The 27,753-nt window shown below is 36.0% G+C and overlaps 1 protein-coding gene across 2 annotated transcripts in view; it reads left to right on the top strand.

The window, feature by feature from the left end:
* The first annotated feature begins 1,592 nt into the window (after positions 1 to 1,592).
* cacna1eb (calcium channel, voltage-dependent, R type, alpha 1E subunit b) overlaps positions 1,593 to 27,753 on the top strand; it is a 79,027-nt gene continuing 52,866 nt past the window's right edge. For both annotated transcript variants that reach the window (XM_026207061.1, XM_026207060.1), the window contains exons 1-7: positions 1,593 to 2,234; positions 8,597 to 8,702; positions 9,691 to 9,830; positions 16,885 to 16,988; positions 17,141 to 17,299; positions 20,429 to 20,619; positions 23,385 to 23,488. In XM_026207061.1, coding sequence (XP_026062846.1) covers positions 2,026 to 2,234; positions 8,597 to 8,702; positions 9,691 to 9,830; positions 16,885 to 16,988; positions 17,141 to 17,299; positions 20,429 to 20,619; positions 23,385 to 23,488 — 1,013 coding nt within the window. In that variant the 5' untranslated portion in view covers positions 1,593 to 2,025. The remainder of the gene's footprint in view (positions 2,235 to 8,596; positions 8,703 to 9,690; positions 9,831 to 16,884; positions 16,989 to 17,140; positions 17,300 to 20,428; positions 20,620 to 23,384; positions 23,489 to 27,753) is intronic.

Raw genomic sequence — 27,753 nt, 5'->3', positions numbered from 1 at the left:
TCTTCAGTGTTATTCATGTAAAACATTATATATATGTATATAAGACAAAGTATGTGTGAACTGACTACTTTTGGGTTACTTTTGATCAAACTTAAATAGTTTGGGATGGGATCATTGTTATTATAGAGAGAGATAAAATATATTCTGTTCTTTGTTAGCAACATCATGGAATTCAACAGACATTATATCACCTCCAAACTAGGAAAAAAAATTAATGGATGAAAATCTAGTAATTAATAAAAGCATAAAAATGTAAAAAAAAAATTAAGATGAATAAATTAAATCACATCTGAAATACTTTATTTGTTAATCAATATCAGAAACTGTAAACATGCAAATTTGTCAAATGGTTGAAATATGACTTTTACATTTCAGTAAATTCAATTAAACCCTTCAATTAAATATTTTAGGTCAAAGGAGATTGACTGACAAAAAAAAAACCTACATGAACAAGAATTAATAAATGTGAAAACAGCGGTGACATCTACAGTCAAAGTATTCTAGGGATTAAATATTTGTTTCAGTTATATACCAGCAATAACTTTATTAATTATTCGTCTGAATCGTCTCATACATGAAAGGTGCTCGTGTTTCTGAAGGAGTTTGTATGACACTGATATGTTCTATAAATACTGTGAACATTCGAAGCTAAACAATATGACACTGTACAGATTTATAGAAAGAAAAAAATAATAAAAGAGAAAAAAAAAGAGTTAGGGAGAACCGATAAATAATGAATCATTTACTGCCACTGTCTCAATAATTTGCAATCATGCAATCCATAAAGTGAACTGTAATCAGATGATGTGCATGTTATAAAATGTAATCTAATTACATACTACATTGTTGGAATATGATGAAGTAATCCAGATTACATATAATCACTACCCAGCACTGAATATGAATGTAGTCAGAATTATCAAGTGCTAAAATGAGAGAAAGGCATTTAGACAAACTCAAGCTGAGACTTTCCAGGACGGCTGTCACAGTTTGAGTACGAAACACACTGTGCAAATGATAATACTGCCAAACGCCTGAAATTAACCTACATTTAGCCTGTTTCAATCACGTGATCACTGTGAAGTTACTGTGACACTTGTTCCAGGGTAAGATGAGCAGAAATTAATGTAGATTTTCCATATTCATTTATGCATACTGTGAATCAAATTATGCATTTATTAGATGCAGGTGTGAGAGCAACATTTCAACTTTAAGGGACTGTACCTTTTATAAAATTAAAATGACAAGGAGCTTCTCATTTCATCCTGGCCATGATTTCGTTTTTGAGTTACTCGCTGATGATCGAATGAGGGAGACAAATATATTCATTGTTGAGGTTACAGACGCTTTAACTGTGCTACAAATCTGTTTCAGCTCATCATCTGACAAACTCAATGATAAGCCACTTTCACAAGCACATTATAAGATGTAAAATACATTTCCATGGTAACCAGTTTTCCTATGTCCTGATTTCCCATAGTGTGTGTGTGTGTGTGTGTGTGTGTGGGAGGGGGAGCATTGGGGCAGAGAGAAAGAGAGAAAGAAAGAGCGCGAGAGAGAGAGAGAAATGGGGGCGGGTGAGTGTGAGAGATGAGGCAATATGTGATGGTTAAAGACCACATTCACTGTTATAGAGCACAGTCCTGGTGTAACAGGTAGTACACACCATTCATCTGCGCATCGAGAAAATGGGCTGCTTTTTGCCTATATTTCACATTTTATAGCCTAAGGTTTAGAAGTGTCATTTGAAAAGAATTTCATGATCAAGAGAAACATGGCAGAACACTTCCAAGAAAAGGATACAAGGCTTCGGAAAAGACATGCAGGCTTCTGAGAAACAGGACTGTATTTTTTAAAACATTTTTATTATTTTTTTTTAAATCACAAAAAGTTTCTTTTGCAGCGCAACAGGCAGGACTGAGCAAACCTCGTGAGATATTCTCCGAGCTGGTTTGCCGTTGGAAGCATGGAGTAAAGCTGGGATCGTCTATGAAAGCTGGGATTGATTATTCCAGATCTTGAGACATGGCTCAGTCTGAAGAGATGCCTAAGGAGGTGAGCGCCGAGGAGAAGGCAGAGATCGCGTCCGCCGGGGAGATCAAACGGGCTCGGACCATGGCTCTCTACAACCCCATCCCAGCCAAACACAACTGTCTCACCGTCAACAGGTCTCTCTTTATCTTCGCTGAGAATAATATGATCAGAAAATATGCAAAGAGGATTATAGAGTGGCCATATCCTTTCATCAGCCTTTCGTGAATAATACAGTTCAGAATTGCATGCCATTATCACAGATTTATTGATTTGTTTGATGGTTGTGTTGTCGTACCTGTTGTGTCTTTTGATTGAAGTGACCGGATTCATTTAGTAAAAGCCAGAAAGAAACATTTACAAAAAGCATCTATTGGCATCTAATTCTGTATTAAAAGACACACTTGCTTTTTCTAGGCTTCTCTATACTTTCTAGACACTTAGATAAATGGTTAGCATTTGTACCGTTAAAATAAGTAAGACTTTGTAGTAGAGACTCATTCTGGGATACAACAGTTTAATAAATTATAGTTCATAGTCCAAACAGCTTGTGATAGCTTTACATAGTTAAATATTGTATATTGTATAGTTAAATATTGTATGAAATACTAAAATGAGTTGGGAACATATACAAACATACAATTAGTACATTAAAACTGTATTAAAATATTGATATGCTTGCCACTAGACAAGTTGAGTGAACAGATCAAGGTTAATCTAATCTTTCCGAAATGAAATGAACAAGATGAGATTAATTGAAAGCATGTGGAGATATTCATCTTCTCAGGTTATTATTCTGAAAACAGAGTAATTATCATATTTGCTAAGCATTTAAAATAGAGACAGTTATATACAAATGCAAAAATGTCTTGTTCTTCCAAAACCAAATAATCTGAACTATCTGTACATCTGACCTTGACGTGAAAATGTGAGAAATGTGAATTTATTTGTGTGCTGGATGAATTCATGTCCAATAACAAGACTAGATTAATCCATAAAACCTACAGACTAATTACCAATGACAAGACACACCTAAATATATTTATATACCAAAGAACAGAACTTTAAAATGACAAATCAACAAAACATTTCTTCCCCAAACCCTCAGAAAAAAAGGTACATGTTTGCATCTCATTTAGCCCTAAAGAGTGCATTAGTACATTAAGCATAAATATAAGTACCTATCAGTTGTGTATTAGTACTTTAATGGTACATGTAAGTATCGTTTTGAAAGTGTAGGGGTGGATTTTTTATGGCCAAAACATAGCATAACAAACTAAACTTAAAAAAAAAATACACAGTCTCAATGATGGCTTAAGGCTGGTGGATGATGACAGCGGTGATGCTAAAGTGGACCAGGACCACAGCCATCTGACATCTGGACCGGGACATTGTGCTGGTGCTGGATAGTGCTCCACGCTGACTGTAGAAAGTGACTCTGTGATTGCAAACACAAGCAGATGGACTGCGGTATCAATTATAATGACATGATTTGACATGCAGAACCGCAGTGCCTGCGACAAGCCTTTGTTCAGAACTAGCTGACAAGAGTGCATGGGCAGGAGAGATCCATTGGTTGATTAAGAAGCAGTGGTGGAGATGAGAATGGGTGGATGTGGTGACATGAACACAGTCTATAGCGGACTGCAGGGTTGCTCTCACTTTGACCTGGGACAAGAGTCGTCACATGTTACCCAGGGACATAACCAAACTACTTCTGAACCACAAAATGTGCTCTGATTGGTTAGCCGGCCCAGTGTGTCGTGATTGGCGAACTGCTTAAAACGTGTTGCAGAAAAGTCACGGCCTTATCATAACGGCGACATTGCGACAACACGCTACTAAAGCAGCTGCTCTTTATCATCTTCTCTAGTGCAGCTCACCCAGGCCCCGCCCACTTTTACTGTATACTGTGGGTGGGGATTATTTAAATTAGATACTTTGTGTCCAAACATGCCGTTTGTTGGATTTCTTGAATATCTCCTTTCAGATTGGACTTTGAGCTTTGGGTAACCTTCTTAATGCCCAAACAGCAACATTACACATTAATGCCGAAAAAGCATAATAGGAGCTCTTTAAGTTGTGTTGTAGTCAATCCAATCATGAGTGGACAATGCTAAATACAGTGCAGGTGGAAATGGGATCTGAAATGTTTTGAGCGTGTCCACTTATGCCCATGTTTCTTAGATGGTTGAGAATGCATTCAACCGGATTGCTTTCTTAGTGGAAGTGTTGAATGTGTAAGAGCAGCCATGAAAGACCACATCCTCTCTGCCTAATGAGTGTAAACATTAGGGTATGTTGTTGAAGCACACTAGCCAGGTGAGTTTTAAACTTTGCAACTGAAACTGTAAGGTTGGTTTGATGGCCAAAAATGTAAAAAGTGCAATGCTCTCTTACCAGTCCTGATTCTAACACAAAGCCACGGCGTTCCACGTAGTTTTGAGGCCATCAGAAAATAAACGAAAGCTATTGCTGTCTCTTGTCATTTTCTCTCGTCTTTAGTGAACATATGTAAACTGCACAATTGCTTGTTTTGCAATATTATTTTGAAAGATCAGGAAAAGTCCATTCATAGACCCTACCTTCAAAGAATCAGAAAAGTGCTTTAAAAGAGAGCGATTAAAATGGGAATGTGTCTGTCTGGTCTGGTTATAATCCAAATGAACGAAATGCATCTTAAAAGACATGGCTTACGACAAGGAACCCATAACATAATCTTCTGGTTTGAGGCAGGGAGTTTGAGTAGATGTGAACAGCTTGGGTGCTGATAGTACACCAGTTTGGTTTGAGATGGAGATGAGCTCATCTGTAGCAGATATGGGTGCTGATTCAGGGTCTGTGGTGGGCATGAGCGTCGACTCGTGGCTGTGAACGTGACAGCAGATGGAAGTGAGAAATCTGACGTTCTTGAGCCAAACTGAGGGAAAATTGTGATCGTGCCTGTAATTAGACTGGCTCATTTAGTCAAATGTTTTTGAGAGCAGTCTCCTTAAAATCTATCAAATGAGAAATCTCACAAAAACCAGACCCATTGGAAAAGCATGCCTGTGGTGCCCCAAAACAAACAGTGCTGAGATTAGAGAACATATTTTAACATCAAATTCAATTAAACTCGGTACTATAACAAATAAAATCCATTTATGCTATGCAAGGTGTTTCCATCATGTGACCTTATGTTGCATTGCATAAAAAAATACAATTTACAGCACATTAAAGACTTAAATAAAATATATTAAAACCTTTATTTCCCTGAAGAAGTGCACCAAATTGCATTTTTAGAGTGTACACTAAACCTAAACGACAATACTAACATAAGCAATTCTGAGATTAAAATGCATTTGCTGAATCTACCATGCCATATTATCGTGCTTCTGCAAGTCTTTGAACTCTTTTATCTGGATTTGGGGATTCATGGGACTCTTCACATCATAAGTGCAATGCTGTACCAGGTGCACTACCAAGCAAGTTTACAACATTAGAAAAAGCATACAAATAGAGAAGGTTATGTGATACAGATATGAAAATGTGTTCATTTATAAATCACACACTATGGTGGAAGTATCATTCAAAAACATGCCTTTATTTATGGATAATCTGACCCTGTAATTATAATTTGTGTGAGCAGGAATTAAAGTTGTTGGTGAAGTATTGCCAGTAGTCTTAATTTCAGAAGGAAACTGCACCGAATTTGATGTATAGGTATTTTTTTGGAGCGGTAGAGAAGTAAATATCCATTATGGTACATATGTCTCTCTGTCCTTGACTAAGAAGAGAAAAAGGTTTGCTGGATAGTTGATGGTTATGAATTGTTCTGTAGAGTGACATGAAGTTGGAGTTGAAGTGCAGTTTAGTAATCATAAGAGCCAACACAACTGTTAAAGCTATCTGCATTCATTTTAACGGCACTACATTCTTATTGAATGCAACAATTATCCCATTGGGCTATTTTTTAGGACTTTTGGAGAAACATCTGAGAAAAAGTTGTTATTTAAATAAAAAGAACAAGTTCTGAATGAAAATAAAGATTGCTCTGGGCTATAGTGAGCATTTCATTATGATTGTAACAAAGCCTCTGAGATTGTGTTTGGGGAAAATAAATCGCAAATGTCTTTCCATAGCAAACTATTTTGGACAATTTATTACACGACTACATATTGCATTTATATTTTGAACACAGACTGAAAAATGTCTGTTATGCAACGGTAGGACAGAACCAAAGACACTGTACTGGTATTACACTCAAATTCATGCTGTTATATAGTGTATGCGGCGTATTACAGCCTATGCAGCATGTTAGATAGCTGTACATTTTTTTATTTTATACCAGTTTTAGGTTCAAAGTGGATAAATAGGCTACAACTCACAAATAACAGTCAGTTACCCCAATAAGAAACAGACTTATGGATATGAGGAAATTATAACATTTGACTACAGTTTTTCTGCTGCTAATCTAATAGTAATTGTCACTAAATTAGTTAATATTTCTTGTACATGTATAAACCCATCCTCTCTGTGTAGTCTATGTCTTCGGTTACTTGTTCTTTTAAACACTTGTTGAGTTGTTGGCCATCATGTCACTCAACAAACTGAACACATTTCATGTTTCCTGACATTCCTTCAACTTTAATGAATTAAATCCAGCTTAAATCAGCAGATTTCAGGTCATTATGAGGAATGCACTTGTTCATACTTCATCCTGAAAGCACATGACAAGCAGCACTTGAGATAATGTTTGGATGTTTCTCAGGTGAGCCAAACTCACAGTCAACCCTCCCTAGAGGAGGTTAAGTGTAGAAAGAAGGTTGCCATGGCAATCCTGGCTGCTAGAGAGATGCCAAAAATAAAAAAGCTGAAAATTCTAGGTTAGTGCATTCCTGACTGAACTGACATTACTATGCTTGTTACTTTATAATGTGTGTGTGTGTGTGTGTGTGTGTGTTTTTTTTTTTTTTTTTTTTTTTTTGTGGCTGTATTATAGCTTCCAAGTATCAAGTATTTTACCTTGCAACCATATTCTTGCCTGACATGAATGTTAAAATTAGCCATCTGGTTACATATATATATATATATATATATATATATATATATGGAAACACTTTAGTATAGGGTCCAACACACGAGTCTATCATAAATTGCTTCTATAAATGTGTAGTTTATCTTTATTATCACTTGAAACGATTACTAATTACTAATAACTTATATTTTAATTAATTATTTTATACAGTGCACGTACTGTGTATATACATGTTTTACATAGTACTTAAATTTAAAAATACCTTTCTGTAATTACATTTCTAATCAAGTTATGTAGTTACATCTATACTTACACGATCAACCCTACCTTAACCGCTTAAACCCAATCATAACCCATCTCTAAACTTACTCTGTCACCCCTCAATAGCTTCAAAAGTCTATTGCATTTCAACATGAACACAACATTGTACCTTAAATATTTTTGGCTGTAAGCACACAGCAGTTATAAAACATCCGCATATAAAGCAGGACACATTTAATTAAATAATTTGTCATTTGTGATGGACGCCACCATTGTCCTTCTGTAACACCCACATCTAAAAACACACCACACCATCGCTATATGATAAGAGTTGCATCTTAAATGTTGTCCAGTCCAAGAATGGCTGCAGTAAAATATAAAAGATCGTATTACTGTGCTAGTTGAGAAATGCATTGAATACATACAAAAAAAATGTACATTATTTTTTTTTTATGAAATGAAACTCTTAATATGAAACTAAAAGTCACTGCAAGTTGTAATGAGTGAGTCACTGAGTCATTCATTCAATTGATTCATTTAAACAGCTGATTCATTCTGAAACAATGTGACTGTTCTTATGAATGGGTCACTGAGTCATTGACTCACCTGATTCGTTTAGTGAAGTGGAATCATTCGCTAACAAAACGCTGCTGTGTGTTACTCAAGGCACAATCAATGTAATTTATGCTGGCTTACTTGAATGTGCTGTTCGGGGTGGCACCAGTCAGTAATTAATAACTCACAGTAGGTCGGTGGACAGTGAATGACATGTTGGGTCACAAAGCTTTTACAAGCGAACCGCACAGCTGGTTCTACAGATATTGTCTGTTAATAAGAGTGTTCACAAATGATCCAAAATACAAGGGAAATCAGGGCTGACAGGAGCTAAAGCAATACAATACAGCTATACAGCAGTCTGTCAGTGAAGATACTGTATGCACACTTCATCCACTCACACTCTCCATTAATATAGCACTGACTCATTTACATGAGCTAAACTGAACTGGTCAATACATAGACATCAAGGAAACACAGTGTATTTGCAGAATTAATGCAGGCAGGTGTACAAGATTTTTGCATGAGTTAAGTGAAGTGTACAGTAAAGTGTGCCAGTCGTGAAGAGGAGAGACTTCAATGCTAATATGTGAACTTTTTTTTTTTTTTTTTTATTCAGTAATTCTCATTTTGTCACGTCAGAGATGAAGATGCATTGATGAATTATTTTTATTTATTAGTCTTTTTTTTCTTTCACTGATGTAATATTATCCTTGACCCCTGTGCCATTACTCCATTTGAGTATATGATCCTGGCCACCATCATAGCCAACTGCATCGTTTTATCCCTGGAACAGCATCTTCCTGGTGAAGACAAGACACCTATGTCCAAAAGGCTGGTAAGCTTATTTTAAATAAACATAACTAAACTAAATTATTGGATTCCCAGCATCCAGAGAGTACAAATTAAAATGCATACTGTTTCCCAGAAGATATTGGCAAAAGACAACACTGGGAAATCTCCTGTATCTCTGCTACGGTTTTGCAGTTCGCCCCCTCAGTTTTTTTAACCATACTCACAAATTCTTTGCAATCCATTCCCACGTTAATGCATTAATGCATTATAATACAAGACAAATCTCAGTATACTATATCTTATTGACACTACACACTATATACAGGCAGAAACACTTATGTGGCTTAAAGGACAAAGACAGTGATATAAAATAATGTTTTTATAAAAGTTTTTTTTTTTCATCATCAGTAAGGCGTATGCTGAGTTTTAGTATCACTATCTGAATGCAATGAGCCATGTAAAGCGTTTTCCTTATAATGATTGTCTATGGAAGGAAAATGCTTAACATGCAACTTTGCACATTGCATTAATATTCTAGCCACATCTGCTTGTCTGTATATAGTGATTAACATCAGTAAGGTGTATAGTGAGTGGTATTTTGCTTTATATCACTTTATTTTGTGACATTAAGCGTTTTCTTGCAGTTTTCTGTGGAGGTTTAAAATTATTTCCTTCACACTTGGGTTATGGTGCTATTGACTTCGAGTAATGAAGTGTTTATGATGAGAAATGTGAAAGAAATATACCAAGAAATATATCTGCTTTAAAGAATGAATGATGTAATGTATGCAATTTGTTATAAAGTAAGCATACTTTATAACTTTACTGAAAAGAAGACCATTTTTATTGTTTCTTTATGGCAGTGAAAAATATAAATCTAATGCCATCTCTACAAACCTTAATGCGATTCATATTAGAGTTTGATATCAGTAAAAAATCTAAACTAGAATTTGCATTTTTTTTAATGAATATTTTCTATTGATTGTTTTGTTGAATTATTCGATCTGTTTCTTTCTCTTTGGGTCTGTTAGGAGAAGACCGAGCCTTATTTCATTGGGATCTTCTGTTTTGAGGCTGGTATCAAGCTGGTGGCGCTCGGTTTTGTTTTCCATAAGGGTTCCTATCTCAGAAACGGCTGGAATGTGATGGACTTCATTGTTGTGCTAAGTGGGTAAGTGACATTTATATTTTCCTTCTCCTGATTTTTGATACTTCATTGCTTGAGATTAGAAGCGTGTGCTACGGCTGTGGAAGGCATGGCCTGTACTTGCTATCTGCTCCTTGGTTTCCGCTTGCACAATCAGAAGTTCCCTAAGCACTTCTCCACTTCCTTCAGTGGGCGAGGAGCGTTTCTGCTGATCGTCAATCATTCCATTCTGAAGCCTTCAGGCAGCTCTGTATCCCAAAATTCATCTATTTGTATGTCGTACTACATGCTTTATTGTGGATTATTTATTTATTTATTTATTTTATTATTTATTAGTTTTCCAAGCATGCACATAGGTATGAAAGCTTGTTTCCTCTACTGAGTAACAAATAAAAAAGGAAATTGCAATCACATATCTTGCATTTTTGAATTATAAACTCACAATTGTAAGAAAATAGTCTTTATTGTCCCTCAGAATTGGAATTATAATTATTATTTGTTTTTGGTTTTTTGCCCAAATATGAGAATATATTTATTTCTTGCAATTCTGACTTTATTTCTTGTAATTGCAAGTTTAGATCTTGCAGTTCTGACTTTATAACTCACAATTGTGAGTTTATCTGAGAAAATAAGTATGAATTGTGAGAAAATAGAATTGTGGGATATAAACTTGTGACTGTGAGAATAAAAGTCAGAATTCTTAGTTTATATCACGCAATATGGAGGGGGAAAAGTCAGAATAATGAATGAAACATTGCAATTAGCTTTTCTTTCTTTTCTTTTTTTTTCTTTTTTTATGCTTCCACACATAGGTCTGTAGAATGATGCAAAAAAGATCAATATAGAAAAAAACTGTAAATGATAAATAAGCTCCAAGTGATCAATGGCATAAGGTGTTCGTTTTAAAGACATTGCACAGCTTCTGTAAGCATTCATTCAATGTAAGCAGCGATGTGCATCCAGTTCCTTTGTTTGACTGGCAACATTTTTATTTTTAAATATTTATTTAAATATGGCAGCCTGATCCATTGTTGTCTGATATTTCTATGATTGAATGACTGACAGAGACCCCAATCACTGTGGACATAGCTTGATGACATCATCCATAGTGATGAGCTCAACCCCGTCCCTTCTCAAAGCTCAAGATTTCTGCCATTCCTTAGTGAAATGAGCTCTCTGGAGCTTTGTGAATAGATTTGAAGAGGAAACTCTTACCTAAGAACTTTTACTGCTGTTTAGGAGAACTCTTAGTGGTTAGACAAAATGTTTTATGAATATAGCTTCAGATTCATGGGCTAAGTCCATGTGGTCAGTGAAAGCGAGAGAAAGTGAGTCATTTTTCTGAATGGCAGTCGCTCAGGTTGATTTCTTTCATCGGCAGTCATTTCTAAAACATTTGTTAAGCAAATCACTTGAGCCATTAAGACTCATTGAAGCAAGGAAAACACCTTTTGAAATAACAGAAGCTTGTTAAGAGTCCCCCCCCCCCCCCCAAAAAAAATGGTGAGATGTCCACTAAAATATATTAAAATGTTTGGTATTTTGTGAAAATGCATGGCTGCTTTTGAATGACTGTGAATGAAGAAAGATGCTTTTCTGCACACATAATAAACTGTGCTAGCAGCCAAACCCTGACCCCTGTTGTCAAGGTCATGTGGGCGCCTGCAACAAGAAATGATTTTGCACCCTTAGCTTTTATCCATTTAATAGATGAAATTATGACAAATCAAGCAAGGTCTTTTTTCACATTTTAATAGATGTTGTTAAAAGGTGGGAAACGGTCTGACATTGATTTTAACACACATCATCAACGAAAGATGTCATTTCTATAAGGTTGCCTAGACATTTTTAAGTGCATCCATCGGGCTTTATTCATAAAACATGAGCAGAACATATTTCTGTGTAAAATGTTCATACATCTACTCTCAGATTAATTGAAGATCAGTTTAACCGAGAAATTTTTCCTGCTCGTGCTTTGTATTATATCTGACCCTATGTACTTGTTTGGCTTTTGAAATATCCACTTTTTATTACAAAATAATGATAATTATGTTTGTACACAACTTTTTTATCCATTTTGTCTTTAAATGCCATTTTTTCTCCTGAAAATCTATTTTAAAGTGGCTGCTAAAATCTGAAATGAAAGCGATTATCGCTGCTACATACAGCATCTGACACACTTCTGGCTCCAACATACCTGACCTCTTTAAAAAGAGCGAAAGTAAGTCAGACTTAAAAGAAACTACATGTGTCATTCCACTCATCTGGGAACTGAAACAAGGCCAGTAGGCCATTGCTTGTGGCTTTCATTTCATCTGAAATTAATGATTAGCTGCAAGCGAATCTGCTGGGACAGGGCCAATTTGATATTTTCTCCTTCACAGGTCTACTGGGAACATATGGAGAAACTTCACATTTGACATCATAAAACAAATATGAGTATGATAATGCTCACACACAGCTCTCTTGCTCCACTGCTGTATGTTTCCTTCTCAGGATCCTTCAAGTAGTGATGAAATACAGAGTTCCCAAAAAACATACATTGACATTAGTGTAGTCAGGGTGCCCAGTGGCATGTTGGCACTGGTTTGATTTTCATTTATTTGGTTCAAAATAGATACAATTTAATTACTGAGGCATTATATAAAATCATGCCTTGATAAGGTGCTCTTGGATAATAAAACGTTTTTAAGTTTGAGTTATAGGTTGGGATTCGTATGTAAAATTCCAAATGTATGTCATTAACCTGTAAAAAAAAAAAAAAAAAAAAAACGTATTTTATAACGTATGAAATGCTCGTTTTCACTAAATCTCCTGTTAATCTTGAGTACCTATGGAGTAGTACTGCATCCTTCATTACTCCAAAAAGTCTTTAGTTTTATTATATTCATAAGAGAAAGATAGTCTGTACCGTTTTTTCCCGGAAAAACACGAGCGGCTGGAGGCGTGACGTGTGGGCGGAGCTAAAGAATCACGAGCGTGAGTAGGCTTTTGAGTTGAGAGCGTTTGAAAGCTGTGACATTACCGTGAGGAAAAAAAAAACATCATCCAAAACAAACCAAACAAACAAAGGTGTACATGTGGAAAGTGCAGTTTGATGACAACATCGCATGTTGTTTACTTGATGTGCTTACGCGCCGATAGCTAAGTTAACAACACAGAGATATTTGAAGCAGTTTTACTCACCGCCGGTTCCAACACACGATCGTGACCCTTTTTCGTTGGGACTGCATCATCCTTAAGAAATAAACGATGTGCAAATCCGTCGTCAAACTGGGCCTTGTTTGTTTTGCATCTTTGAAATGCAGGGAACAAACACAAACACTTGCACAACTCCGTTGATGCTCTGTAAAAATAAACTCCATCCACTGGTCCCTTAATGCTGTTTCTCTTTTGGTAATCTGTGCAGGGTTGTCTTGCCCTGGCAACCAAAAACACACTCCTTTTGTGACATTTGGCGACGCTCTCGCTCTGATCAGTGAAGTCTGTTGTGCTCTCAGTGCTCTGCTATACGGGAGCGCGCGCTCTTCCGGGAGAAGTGCCTCAGGACCCATATAAGGAAATTCTGCTCCATCTAACGTCACACAGAGCCATACTCAAAAAAAACTTTCCCAAACTTGTGACAAACTGGAAGGAGTATTTTTGGAACAGAAATACTCCTTCAAACGTACAACCTAATTTTTGAAACTTTGTCCATGTTTAACATGGAAATCCAACTCTTTAACAGTGTAAAAAACTCAGTATGCATGAAATAGCATTTCACCCGCCCCTTTAAATAAGTCAGCTGCAAGTGACATTGCAATGTTATGTTTCAGCCACAGATGGCGATAGAGAGACAATAGTTGCGTAGTGGCAGTGCTGTAGTGTTGTAGTACTTAGTACGTAGTGTAGTACTTACGTCCATTTTTTGAAGTTCTGGCCTCAGTTGGTCTTAGACTAAGAGGACTCGGGATTGTGTTTCAAGACTGTGGGAATATCACTAAAGTGCTGGAGCATTGTCTGATTTATTTATAACCACCATTAATTTGAGTAGATTCCTACTTCAAATGCAACCAATGATTAATTAAATAACTAAATAACAATAATAAATCATTTCATTTATACCAGTGGAACTCCATTTTTTTTTTTTTTTACATCAAAGCCTCCTTATTTCAACAGTGTTTGAAGGCCACTCTCCACTCCCCCAAAATATCTTAGAGCTTAGATGGACTAGAAAGATAACCAAATATTAGGAAATATTTTTATTTTATTTTGATGCTTGTTTAATCTTATTCTAAGTAATTTGAAATTATCTTGAGGCCCCAGTGGGCTCCGGGCCCCTGGCTGATTTATACTGTTATGCTGAGTCAGAAAAGCAATTGTGTCAAAAATGTCACCAAGATTAATATAAATACCCACAAAATGCAAGAGTTTGTTGTTACATACTTACATAATTATATGAGATCTGTATTTTGTATAGTGAGTATTTTTTTATTTATTAAATAATTAAGCAATAACACAAGAGCAAAAGAGCTGTTTTCAAAAATGCGATATTACTTCTATACAAATATTTAATAAACAAAAGTTACTTTTTTAACAATGACTTATGCATTTGAAGTTGTCAGTGTTGGGGAAAGTTACTTTTAAAACTAATGCATTACAATATTGTGTTACTCCCTAAAAAAAGTAACTAATTACATTACATAGTTACTTTTAATGGAAATCGATGCGTTACATTACTTTTTAATTGTGGAGAGGGCTTGCTTGTTTGTTTTCGATATATAAAAAGATCAAATGTAAAAGCCCTCTCATGCCAAAAGTGAAATGAATAGGCCTCAGGCTGACGGAAATGTAAATTCACATTAGTACAGTAGAGAACGAATTGCATGAAGAATATGACGCAGGAGAAGAAAGTTTAACACTATTCCGGAACATAACAAGAATAAAACACAAGTGTGTCATTTTTGCTCATTAGTATGGTTGAATTGGATCATCGAAGGTCAGTAGTAAAGATATTGGTTAATATAATGGGTTTAAATATGAATGACATTTGTCTTATTTAACATTTAATTATAACAGGTTTAGAGCAGGTTCTGCTGCGTGTCTTGAGGAAACGGACAACTGTGCGTTGCTTCGAAGCTGCATGAGTGTACAGTGTGCTCAGATGTTGAGAATGCAGCGTAGACTCGGCATGAAGCCTTTCTTTCATAGTGTGTGAAACATGAAGCATTTGCTGCAGATATGCGGATGATTCATCACTAAGTGTTGATAATGTTATTCCTCCATCTTCCTCCCCGTTGACTGGCTCTCAGAGCTCAGTTCAGTGCTGTGTGTAGGTGTTGATGTGTGGGTGAGCCCATATTCATTTCATGTTTGCATTTCAGCTTTTTCACCAACAGGTACAAAGAAATCAAATTGTGAAATAATTAATAGTGTTTGGTCATGTTACACTGATTGATAGAAATGTGTGAAATGACACAAAGGTACAAGCGTAATTAATTATTATGACATGCACAAAACAAAATGGGTTCAGTAAGAAACAATCATGAATATATAAAACACTGTTAAGCCTAAGGAAGCACACGTTCTGTTAGATAAAGTTTAACAGACTGTCCTGTGGTTTAGACGCAGTACATTTTGTACACTTCCTCCATTGATTGATTAGGAAGCATTACATAAGTTCCTTTGAATCACAGATTGAAAGCTCCCGTCAGAAAAGCGGATGTTTATAGAAAGGCATAATAAAGCAGGCTCCTCTCTGCTCCTGATATGAAGGATTTGTTGATGCAAATCATGATGTACAATAGTACGGACGTGCTGCAGCTCTGGAGGCTACAGAAAGATTCACAACCTTGAATTTTCACACCATTTACACCCCCGAGCAATGCTTTCATCCACTCACCCACTCACTCGCTCCACGGCTCGCTCTCTTTCTGACGCTCGCTTTTTCCCTTTTTCCTCTTCCATACTGTAATTAATATTCTCTTGTTCAGATTTATCCCTGTGTTCATAACTTTGGGTTCCTCCTGAATATTAGCAATTGTCTTCGTTCTCACAGATGCTGTTGTGTGTTGTGTTTGTCAGCGTATGGTGTCTGGGAAGGGCTGCCGAAGCCCATGCCAAAGTGCCCACTTCCCATTTCTTTTGTGAGGTTGTTCACATGACCTTTTAAATGTAGCACATATTAGGATGAACAACTGGTGTGCATGTGTGAAACACCCTACCCTGGCATCTTATCATAGTATCAGCTAGTTTAAAGTAATTTTTAATGTAATATTGCAGTGCTGTTTTTTTTTCTAATTGTTTAATTTTTTATGCATTTGCCTTTGTAATATTTAATAATAATAAAAAAATCACATGAGATCCAGGAATATCAAACAAGAACAATTCAACTATCCAGTCAATTCCAGATTCACAAAATTAAGTCCCACCCTAAATTTTTTCTCATTCAAAAAGACATTCCTCTTGAATACAACGAAAATTAAATGCATTTTTAAAATTATTATTAATACAATTTTATAATATTTCCTGAGGTGTACTAGCAATCTTAGTATGATTTTATTTATTTTTTTATTTTTTTTAAACCCACGGTCCTAATTTAGATTTAATTTAGAATCTCTGATTTCATCGTTGTTGAAAGGGTGTGTCTACTGTGAGACTTCAGTGTAAACGCCCACAGCTGTGATTGGCTGACATCTTTGGATATGAAATTAGCATTATGTCTGTGACTCTTGCATTTTTACTATAACTGCTGGCTAGAAGAACTATTGGTTAAAAGTGTTGATTATTCTGTAGCATTATATTTAGCCCTCTTCCCGTCGCATCAAAGGTCACAGAGCTGTACAGTCATGTCTACTGAGCACACAGTACTTTCAATGATCCCAGTCTTTCATCAGAAAGTGTAAACATGATGTAAACAGGAGACTCATTGAGCAGTGTAAACTGTGTCATTGATTATAATGGGAGTTTTGATGAAAATGCAGAAACTTGAACAACTTGAGAATAAGTAAATGATGACAGAATTTCTGGGTGAATTGTCCCTTTAATGGTTATGTGGATGAAGCCTTATTCCCTGTTCCTTTTTCTGTTTTGTCTGCAGGATTCTGGCCACTGCCGGCTCTCATATGAATATCCCCGTGGATCTGAGGACGCTGAGAGCTGTGCGTGTGCTCAGACCCCTCAAACTAGTCTCCGGTATTCCTAGTAAGTGACTCATCTCATTATTTATCTACCAAATCAATAATATTTCAAATCATTTTGTCACATATGACACACAGTCTTTAGTATTTAAAAGTAAGTATTTTCGTATTTTAAAAACCTTAAATACTTTCACTAATCCAGAGGAATTCCTCCAGGTTTACAGATAGTACTGAAGTCCATTATTAAAGCCATGGTGCCGCTGCTGCAGATTGGACTTCTGCTGTTCTTCGCCATCCTGATGTTCGCTATCATCGGTCTGGAGTTTTACAGTGGCAAATTACACCACACTTGCCTGCCCTCTCCAGATATACTCGGTATGGAGGATCTTTTCAGCCTTTAACTCAAATGAAACGGGAATGCTGCAGTGTGCAGGAGCTGCCGTGCCATGTGAAATTTGATTCTGGGTGCTCAGTTCTGCTGCCAAGTTTTCTAAGCCAATCACGTGAGCCAAAATGCCATGTGATTTATCATTCAAACACCACTGGAAAATCCTATCTTGACAAATGTGATTGGTTGACAGCACCACTTTCCCAAGCTACTCACTGTGATATCAAAGGCAGCAGACAGAGAAATGCATACTGTGGATCTATTTTACACTCCCAAAAAGAACCAGAGTAGGTACAACATCTAATTTTATTAGTAATCTTATTTTCTCTGAAAAAACAAACCTTTTTGAATTGCCATCAGTGGAGAAAGATGGCAACATGTAGAGACCATCGTTCACACTGACTGAGATCAAATCTAGATTGTTTCTCAATCTGAAGTCTGTGGGCTTGTAAGACTGCATCGAAGGCTGGCTCAGGTTTAAGGATCCTTGGCATGCAGCCTTCATTGTGCGCCCTTCATTCAGCATATTTTGATCATTCAGTGTGTCCTCCAATCACCCACAGTCCTTAGCACATAATTATGAAAAATAATTTACAGAAAATGAGTCAGCTCTGAGCTCGTCCAATTTCATTATGAAATGCAAAACAAAAAGGCGTATGTTTGCTTTTGTTTTATTGTAAGTTAATCACATAAACCACTGTTTATGGTTGTTATTTACTGTACTGCATTGTACTGTAATTTTCCCATATTAATTTTTTAAAGTATTTTCCCACCCTGACTGTGGGGGCGGAAACATTTATGATTTATATTTATTATCTTTTTGGTTATACAAATGTTAAGGGAAAAATGCATTTTATCATTTCACAAACATTACGATAACAATATGTTCTTTGAACATTATGAAACAAGTTACATTTAAAACAAGTTACATATTTTGGGGAGGTTATATTCAAATATTGATAACATTTGATCATTTTGCAAACTTTATGGAAACTTAACTTTTTCTTAACTTAAAAACTTCTTAGTTTAAGTTAGAACGTTTTCAGAATGCCATTTTTCTGAATTACTGGGATGTTTTGTTATTTTGCAAACATTAAAGCAACGTTACTTTTGAAGGTTCTCTGAATATTCTGAAAAAAGTTGAAACATTTAAAAAGCATTAGACGAACGCACAACTACAACTTTTTAGAAAAAGTTCAAAATAATGTTTTTGTACTAACATTTCGAAAACATTATTTTAAAATCAGATATCTCCGAACGAACATTCTGTTTTTATTTATTTATTTATTTAAAAAATAATAATAATCTATTAATGTTACTGGAAGAATGTCCATCACCAAAATTCAGAGAAAGTTCCCTGTTAGCGGATATTCAAGTGCTTTAGATGAGGAGGATCACTAAGCAACTAACTGATGAATTTAATTTAAACTTAACTATAAAGAAAACAAAGCATCAGAAATGTCCTGTATTCACATTTGATTAAAATAATAATAATAATAATAATAATAATAATAATAATAATAATAATAATAATAATAATAATAATAATAATGCTGTTTATCAAAACGATGGCAGTCAAAACATGTTTACAACCATATTCTTTGTTATATACATGTGCATCTCTAAATTAAGGCGTTTTGGAAAAGTTCATTTATTGCAGCAATTCAACTCAAATTGTGAAACTTGTGTATTAAATAAATTAAGTGCACATAGATTGAAGTAGTTTAAGTCTTTGGTTCTTTTAATTGTGATGACTTTGGCTCACATTTAACAAAAACCCACCAATTCATTATCTCAACAAATTAGGATATGGTGACATGCCAATCAGCTAATCAACTCCTGCAAAGGTTTCCTGAGCCTTCAAAAGGGTCTCTCAGTTTGGTTCACTAGGCTACACAATCATGGGGAAGACTGCTGATCTGACAGTTGTCTAGAAGACAATCATTGACACCCTTCCCAAGGAGGGTAAGACACAAACATTCATTGCCAAAGAAGCTGGCTGTTCACAGAGTGCTGTATCCAAGCATGTTAACAGAAAGTTGAGTGGAAGGAATATGTGTGGAAGAAAAAGATGCACAACCAACTGAGAGAACTGCAGCCTTATAAGGATTGTCAAGCGAAATCGATTCAAGAATTTGAGTGAACTTCACAAGGAATGGACTGAGGCTGAGGTCAAGACATCAAGAGCCACCACACACAGACGTGTCAAGAGATTTACTGAACCACAGACAACTTCAGAGGCGTCTTACCTGGGATAAGGAGAAGAAGAACTGGACTGTTGCTCAGTGGTCCAAAGTCCTCTTTTCAGATGAGAGCAAGTTTTGTATTCCATTTGGAAACCAATGTCCTAGAGTCTGGAGGATGGGTGGAGAAGCCCATAGCCCAAGTTGCTTGAAGTCCGGTGTCAATGGTCCATTGTGTTTTTTGAAAACCAAAGCCACTGCACCCATTTACCAAGAAATTATGGAGCACTTCAAGCTTTCTTCTGCTGACCAGCTTTTTAAAGATGCTGATTTCATTTTCCAGCAGGATTTTGCACCTGCCCACACTGCCAAAAGTTGGTCATGGTTTTGGTGTGCTTGACTGGCCAAGAGGAAAATGAGAAGCAAGAGACCAAAAAAAAAAAAAATAATAATACAGATGAGCTGAAGGCCACTGTCAAAGAAACCTGGGCTATACCACCTCAGCAGTGCCACAAACTGATCAACTCCATGCCACGCCGAATTGAGGCAGTAATTATAGCAAAAGGAGCCCCTACCAAGTAATGAATACATGTACAGTTAATGGACATACTTTCATTAAGGCCAAAAGTTCACTAAAAAATATTTTTTTATTATAATTATTTATTTATTTATTTTAAATTGGTCTTATGAAGTATTCTAATTTGTTGAGATAGCGAATTGGTAGCTTTTTGTTCAATGTGAGCCAAAATCATCACAATAAAATAAAAAGACTTAAACTACTGCAGTCTGTGTGCACTGAATTTATTAAATGCACAAGTTTCACAATTTGAGTTGAATTACTGAAATAAAAGAACTTTTCCACAACATTTATTTATTGAGATGCACCTGTAAGGGTAGTCACTGAATGCATCATGTAATATTGCTGTTCTTCAGAAAATGAGACGGTGGACTCTTCTGAGGTGGAGTTTGCATGTGGAGTGAGGAAGTGTCCTGAGAAATACACCTGCCATGGCAGCTGGATTGGGCCCAATGATGGCATCACTCAGTTTGACAACATCCTGTTTGCAGTGCTAACAGTATTTCAGTGCATCACTATGGAGGGATGGACGGCTGTCCTGTACAATGTGAGTTCCTACAGCAGTAACTTTTAAATAAATGTCAGTTCTGTAGTTGACTGGTATTTCTTTTCTTTTGGTATTTTTGGTTACCAAAATTATAACAAATTGGTATCCAAAGAGTCTCTAGTCCCTCTCGGCTTCCATAGTACCATAGAACAATGCAGTTTTACAAATGGTAGAAATGTGGCACACCTATTGCGCACCTAGGTTCCTAACTAATGGCGACAAATTGACAGAGCAGCCATCAAGTCCGAGGCAGCGTTCTAGGTTATGACATGCAGAGTTTTTATGTTCTATAATTAACACCTCAGTTTTTTCTGATTTTAGCAGGAAAAAATTACTTATCATTCAGTTTTTTTTTTTTATATTGACTATGTATTCCGTTATTTTTTCAAATTAGAAAGTTAACACTGTGTTTCCTGATGATATCTCCCAAGGGTAACATGTAAAGCATGAAGAGTAACGGCCCTATTACTTAGCCTTGAGGTACTCCATACTGCACTTGTGATTGATATGATACATCTTCATTCACTGCTAAGAATTGATGGCGGTCATATAAGTACGATTAAACCTTGCTAATGCACTTCCATTAATGCCAACAAAGTGTTCTAGTCTATACAAAATAATGTTGTAGTCAATAGTCTAGAACGCAGCACTAAGATCCAATGGCACTAATAGAGAGATACAACCACGATCAGATGATAAGAGCGGGTCATTTGTAACTCTAAGGAAAGCAGTCTCAGTACTATGATACGGTCTAAATTCTGACTGGAAATTCTAACAGATACCATTTTTCTCTAAGAAGGAATATAATTGTGACGATACTACTTTTCTAGTATCTTAGACAGAAAAGGGAGATTTGAGATTGGTCTATAATTAACTAGTTCTTCAGGGTCAACTTGGGTTTTTTTTTTTTTATGAGAAGCTTAATAACAACCAGTTTGAAGGTTTTGGGGACATATCCTAATGACAATGAGGAATAAGTAATAGTCAGAAGAGGATCTTTGACTTCTGGAAGCACCTCTTTTAGGAGCTTAGATGGAATAGGGACTAACATACATGTTGTTGGTTTAGATGATTTAACAAGTTTATACAATTATTTCTCTCCTATAGGAGAGAATGAGTGGAACTGTTCCTCAGGGGGTCTATAGTGCAATGTCTGATGCGATACTGTAGCCGACGGCTGCATGGTTACAATTTTATTTCTAATAGTATCGATTTTAGAAGTAAAGTAGTTCATAAAGTCATTACTGCTGTGACATTTGTGTTGGGAAATGTCAGCACTTGTTGATGCTATATTTTTTGTTAATTTAGCCACTGTATTGAATAAATACTTGGGGTTATGTTTGTTTTCTTCTAAAAGAGACAAAAAGTAATCAGATCTAGCAGTTTTTAATGCTTTTATGTAGGATAAGTTACTTTCCCGCCAAGCAATACGAAATACCTCTAGTTTTGTTTTCCTCCAGCTGCGCTCCATTTTTCGGGCTGCTCTGTTTAGGGTGCGAGTATGCTCATTATACCATGGTGTCATACTGGTTTTCTTAACCTACCTTAAGCGTAAAGGAACAACTGTATTTAAAATGTTAGAAAAGAGAGAGTCACTAGTTTCTGTTACATCATCAAGTTGTTCTGAGATTTTGGATATGTCAAGGAAATCGGATACATCAGGAGGATTACTTACAAAGTAGTATTTTGTGGTAGAAGTGATGGTTCTACCATACTTGTAGTAAGAAGTAGAATTTACAGTTTTAGCTATATGAAGTTTGCACAAAACTAAATAATGATCTGAGATATCATCACTTGGCAGCATAATTCCAACAGCATCAACATCAATTGCATGTGACAGTATTAAATCTAGAGTATGATTTTGACAATGAGTAGGTCCTGAAACGTGTTGTCTAAACCCATTAGAGTTTATAATGTCTATAAATATTGATCCCAATGCATCTTTTTTATTATTAACATGGATATTAAAATCACCAACAATTAAAACTTTATCTGCAGCCAGCACGTACTCAGATGTAAAATCAGCAGACTCTTTAATAAAGTCTGTATGGTGCCCTGCTGGCCTGTATACAGTAGCCAGTACAAACATAACAGGGGATTTATCATTAACATTTGTTTCTCTGGATAATGTTATATGAAGCACCATTACTTCAAACTGGTTATACTTGAAGCCTGCCCTCTGAGAAACACTGAAAACATTTTTATAAATTGAAAAAACACCTCCCCCTTTGCCTTTTAGACACGGCTCATGTTTATTACAGTAATCTTGGGGGGTGGACTCATTTAAAATCATGTAATCATCAGGGTTTTCGCCAGGTTTCTGTCAAACAGAGCACATCTATATTATGATCAGTGATCATATTATTTACAAAAAGTGCTTTTGTAGAAAGGGACCGGATATTCAATAAGCCAAGCTTTATAATTTGTTCATCTGTATAGCATACTTCAAGATATCTTCTTTTGTGTTCAGCAGAAGAAGGAAACTCATACAGGTTTGGAAAAAATCATATAGGTTTGGAGTGAGTAAATGTAACACTATATATTGACAAGCTATAATTACTATAATAATAAAAAACACATTACCAAACATAAACTATAATATATATATATATATATATATATATATATATATATATATATATATATATATTTATATATATATATATAAACTGTATATAACAAAGCACCTAACCATAATAATTTTGAAAAGATTGTTTTCCACTAAAGCTTTACATTATGCACTGATTGCCGTTGTTTCTCCACAGACTAATGATGCTTTGGGGCCAACATGGAATTGGATATATTTCATTCCTCTCATTATTATCGGCTCGTTTTTTGTGCTCAACCTTGTTCTGGGTGTCCTTTCTGGGTAAGAGTTTCCACAAATATTTTATCAAAATCGGAACTGTCATTATTCCTGCTTATGCTGTCCCAAATTAGATTTCTGGCATTTAAAACAAAGGAGATATTTGTGTGTGTGTGTGTGTGTGTGTGTATTAGGGCTGTCAAAATTGCTCAAAAATGACGTTCCAATATTCCCTCTAAAAAATACACGAATATTCGAACTATTCGAACATCTGGTGCAAATGTTGTCAATGATGCACATTACGTAAATAACAGGACAAAATAATACAAAGAGACATAACTACTTGTATAGGTAGTCTATATAAGTTTAAACATTCATAACAACCTACTACCGACAAAAAAACAAGGAAATCAACTAATGGCCAAGACTGCAGTCCTCACACGCTCTTACTTATCTTGCTACTTGTGCCGCTTCTTGACATGGGTTTAACGACTTATAAAATTATATAATACACTTTTATATTAAGGGTAAGGTACTTTACAATCTGACTTGATTGGCAAGCAGCTGCAGTTACTTCTGTTTAATGCGGTATTGATTGCAATTGGTTTATGTTTTAAATTAAAAGCAACCTATCTACAATGAACAGAGAGAGAGAGAGTTAGATACAGAATATGATGGGGAAGTAACGTAAAAAATGGCACCAAGCCTCTCGTCAGAGGAACTTGAAGTTTTGCTGGACCTTGCCACCAGGTCAGAGATCACACCCCTATGGTCCACTATAACCTGCACGTTTTTGGCCGCGTATCCTTTTCGCGATAAGTAGCCTACGCCTGATCAATCACTGATGATTTGGCGATAGAGATGAGTGTGCCATCTACCAGGATGTAATCCCCGGCATGGCGTGAAGGGCGTTGGTGACAGTGTGGACGCACCTCCACACCGAGGTTTTGATTAGGCTGTAGCCCTCTCCCAAGACCCCGATGAAGCCCTCTGTAGCAAAAAAAAAAAAAAAAAAACGTAGCGCTGGGCTTCAGGGCTTAAAGCAAAATTCTGCTGCATTAGACTGGCAAGAGCAGGTCTGAGAAGAAAGTCGATTTCTTTTTTATATAGCCACGTCAGGCAAAATGTCAGAAGGGCTTAAGTTTTGCCGAATAAAAATTTGACGTGGACTAAATGGCTCTGCGTCCAGCTCCATCTTTGATTCAATACAAGGACACGTTGGATCGCTGCTATGGTCGCTTACTGGACACAACCATGATTACCCATTTAAAGGTCTTAGCTATTTAGAGCCAAATTGTTTGCCAGATTTTAATTATCAAAAAATTGTTTGCCAATTCGCTTTAATTAGTACATTACGAAAAAGCCTAGGCTAATTATCACCATATTAGTTCTGATACCACATAAAGTCAACTTCATAAATAGGCCTTTATCCATTGCGAACATAATTTATTATGAGTCTTAAAAAATAACATAAAATCATTGTTGAGCCACTACATTGTCAACATACCATAGTTTGACTTGTACTTCGCTGATTTCTAAAGACTGCTGTACAGTAGCGTCTTGAGCTAAAATAACGCTAAGAGAGAGCTTACGAATGGTCCAGACCAACCTTACGAAAGTGTGACTTACAGAAGGTATACTTAGCGTAAGAACGTGTCGGGAATCATACCATAAGGTTAAGAGAGAGGTTAAGGAATAGGTTAAGAACTACTTAGCGATGAGAACGTTTTGGGGAACCGGGCCCTGATCGGTCTCATGTCCTTACAAATGAACGAAATTATTTTATCCGTTATGGCCTCTTGTGGTGTTGCAGACAAAGATCTTGTGGCGGGCGATGCAAAGTAACAAAAAGTGTCAAGACGTGACTGTTTAGCTGGAGTTCCACACATTATGACATGCTCATTTGGGTGCACATTTTTGAGATGTGACCTCATGTTGCTAGTGTTCGAATGGTATGCTAACTGTATCTTAAATAGCTTGCATACAACTTTATCTCGCGGGTCAACAATTTTACCTCACTTTCTCTGCTGCAGTCAAGTTGGGCTCTGCACTTGAAGACGCGTCAACTTTCAGCAGTGATGCTGTGCCAGACTCCTGTGAGGCTGTGGCCTGTCACTGAACCCTCAGGCGCGCCAGCGTGCCCACTCGCAAAGCAGACAACCACGCCTCTACTACCGTGGGCATTTTATCCCACATTTCTTTTTATTCGAATATTAATTTTCACCTTCGAAATTTGTTTTTTAAAAACTATTCGAATACATATTTGAATTTAGAATATTCGTTGACAGCCCTAGTGTATGTATATATATATATATATATATATATATATATATATATATATATATATATATATATATACATACATATATATATATATATATATATTTACCCATGCAATTATTACAATAAATGTGAAGTTTTGAAGCATCAATGGGAGGCAAAAGTGATATATCAGTATTATTAAGGTCGTTCACTTAACTTGAGTTATATTCTTGAGAAATACAGTATGTTTGAACAATCACAATGATGTGAACTCATCAACCAGATCAGGGCTGCGTTTCCCAAAAGCATCGTAAGCCTAAGTTGATCGTAAAAACGATCGTACGATTGATCTTAATATTACGGTCTGTTTCCCAAAAGCATCGTAGCTTAAGTAGCACTTGAAAATCTTCGTAGATCTACGAGTGCTCTGGAGTAATCGTACATCCCCAAGTGCATCGTAAGAAGACAGATTTATGAGGACACCTGCAGGACAACCGGCAGATTACACTTTTATCTAGATTTAACACACTGCAACGCGAGTAATATAATAATATTTTGATTGTATTATTGTACACTTTATTGTACTCGTTTTTGTGTTTACATGAATTTATAAATGAAATAAAAAAAGGGGAAAACAAGATAAAAAACACATCTAAATTAAATGAATGAACAAAAGAACTGAATGAACTGAAGATGGAGGCTGTGGCCTGGGAGGGTTTTTTGGAGGACTAGGAGATGGTAGGTGCTCGGAGATGGCAGATGAAACTGATGGTTCCTCTGAGCATGAAGGACCTGACTCAGGTTCAGGCTCAGGCTCAGGTTGAGTTAGGGTCCCACCACCTGTTTTTTTAATTGCAGTCCTCTGCAGTGCCCTCTTCCTTGTTGCCAGGCTTGCAAAATCCTGCCACTTCTTGCGGACCTCCTTCCCTGACCTTTGAACACCCCTGGTTGCAGTTAGTTCGGTAGCAATGTCCTCCCAGATGTTTTGTTTTTCTTTATTAGTATGGTGTCCTTTAAATCTGGTTAAAATCACATCTTTGTTTTTCTCTATCTCCTCTAAGAGGACATTAATTTCATCCTTTTGAAAGGTATCTTTTCTTGTTTGTTTTTTGTTCAGCCATTTTGTCAGTGTCTCCGCCTGTATGTAGGTGCTTTATAAAGACTTGATTGTCTTTATTGGTAATCCAAAACAGATGACAATTATTAGGTTAAACGTTCAGAATACGATTCCATATAAGGTTAAATTTCAGCACTTCGCGAATGGACAGCGACTCGTAAGTAGCACGTAGAGCGCGTTCTCGCGCGTTCATGTTAAGTGCATTTTTGGGAAACGCTCGTGGAATTGCTGCGAGCGTTCGTAAGTTTGCACGTAGAAAACGCTCTTAAGAGCTAAGATACATCGTTATCGGGAAACCCGGCCCAGACTGTTTCATGAAGAAGCATTCACATCCATTTTGTGTACCAGATCAATTATTTGCTCATTAATCAGTAAGACTATTTCTTTAATGGACAATCAAAAATGCATAAAGGATAGTTATATTAGGATTTTTTGTGAATAAAGAAGAATGTCTATCTTATAGCTTTGTCTGATGTCTGAAGTGTTATCAACACTGTGGATCTTAGAAAGGTCTTAAGAAGTCTTAATTTACCCTTTCATGAATGAAGGGAATTAAATTGGAGCAAAAAGTCTAGAGTTCATAGTCAATGCATTAAATGTTTATCTCTCTGTGGGGCATGAAAATTTTTATTTTTCTGAGCACATTGGCAAATATTTGTTTAGAAACGTACTGCATTTTAATTTAGTTTCTCAGAAAACAGGATTTCTTATGTTTCAATAAAGCACTATATAAATGAATAATTCATTTATTCAATCTTATTTTGAGGAAATATATATATATATATATATATATATATATATATATATATATATATATATATATATATATATATATATATATATATATATTATTATTATTATTATTTTTGCATTAGAAGGTAGCGTAAAAGTTATTTCCATATTCTGGTTAAGCTGTTTTTTAAATTATGTGTTTACATTTTGTGAAATC

The sequence above is a fragment of the Carassius auratus genome, chromosome 27, assembly GCF_003368295.1.
Source record: "Carassius auratus strain Wakin chromosome 27, ASM336829v1, whole genome shotgun sequence".
NCBI classification, from domain to species: Eukaryota; Metazoa; Chordata; class Actinopteri; order Cypriniformes; family Cyprinidae; genus Carassius; species Carassius auratus.
This window is presented reverse-complemented; position numbering and strand designations above follow the sequence as displayed.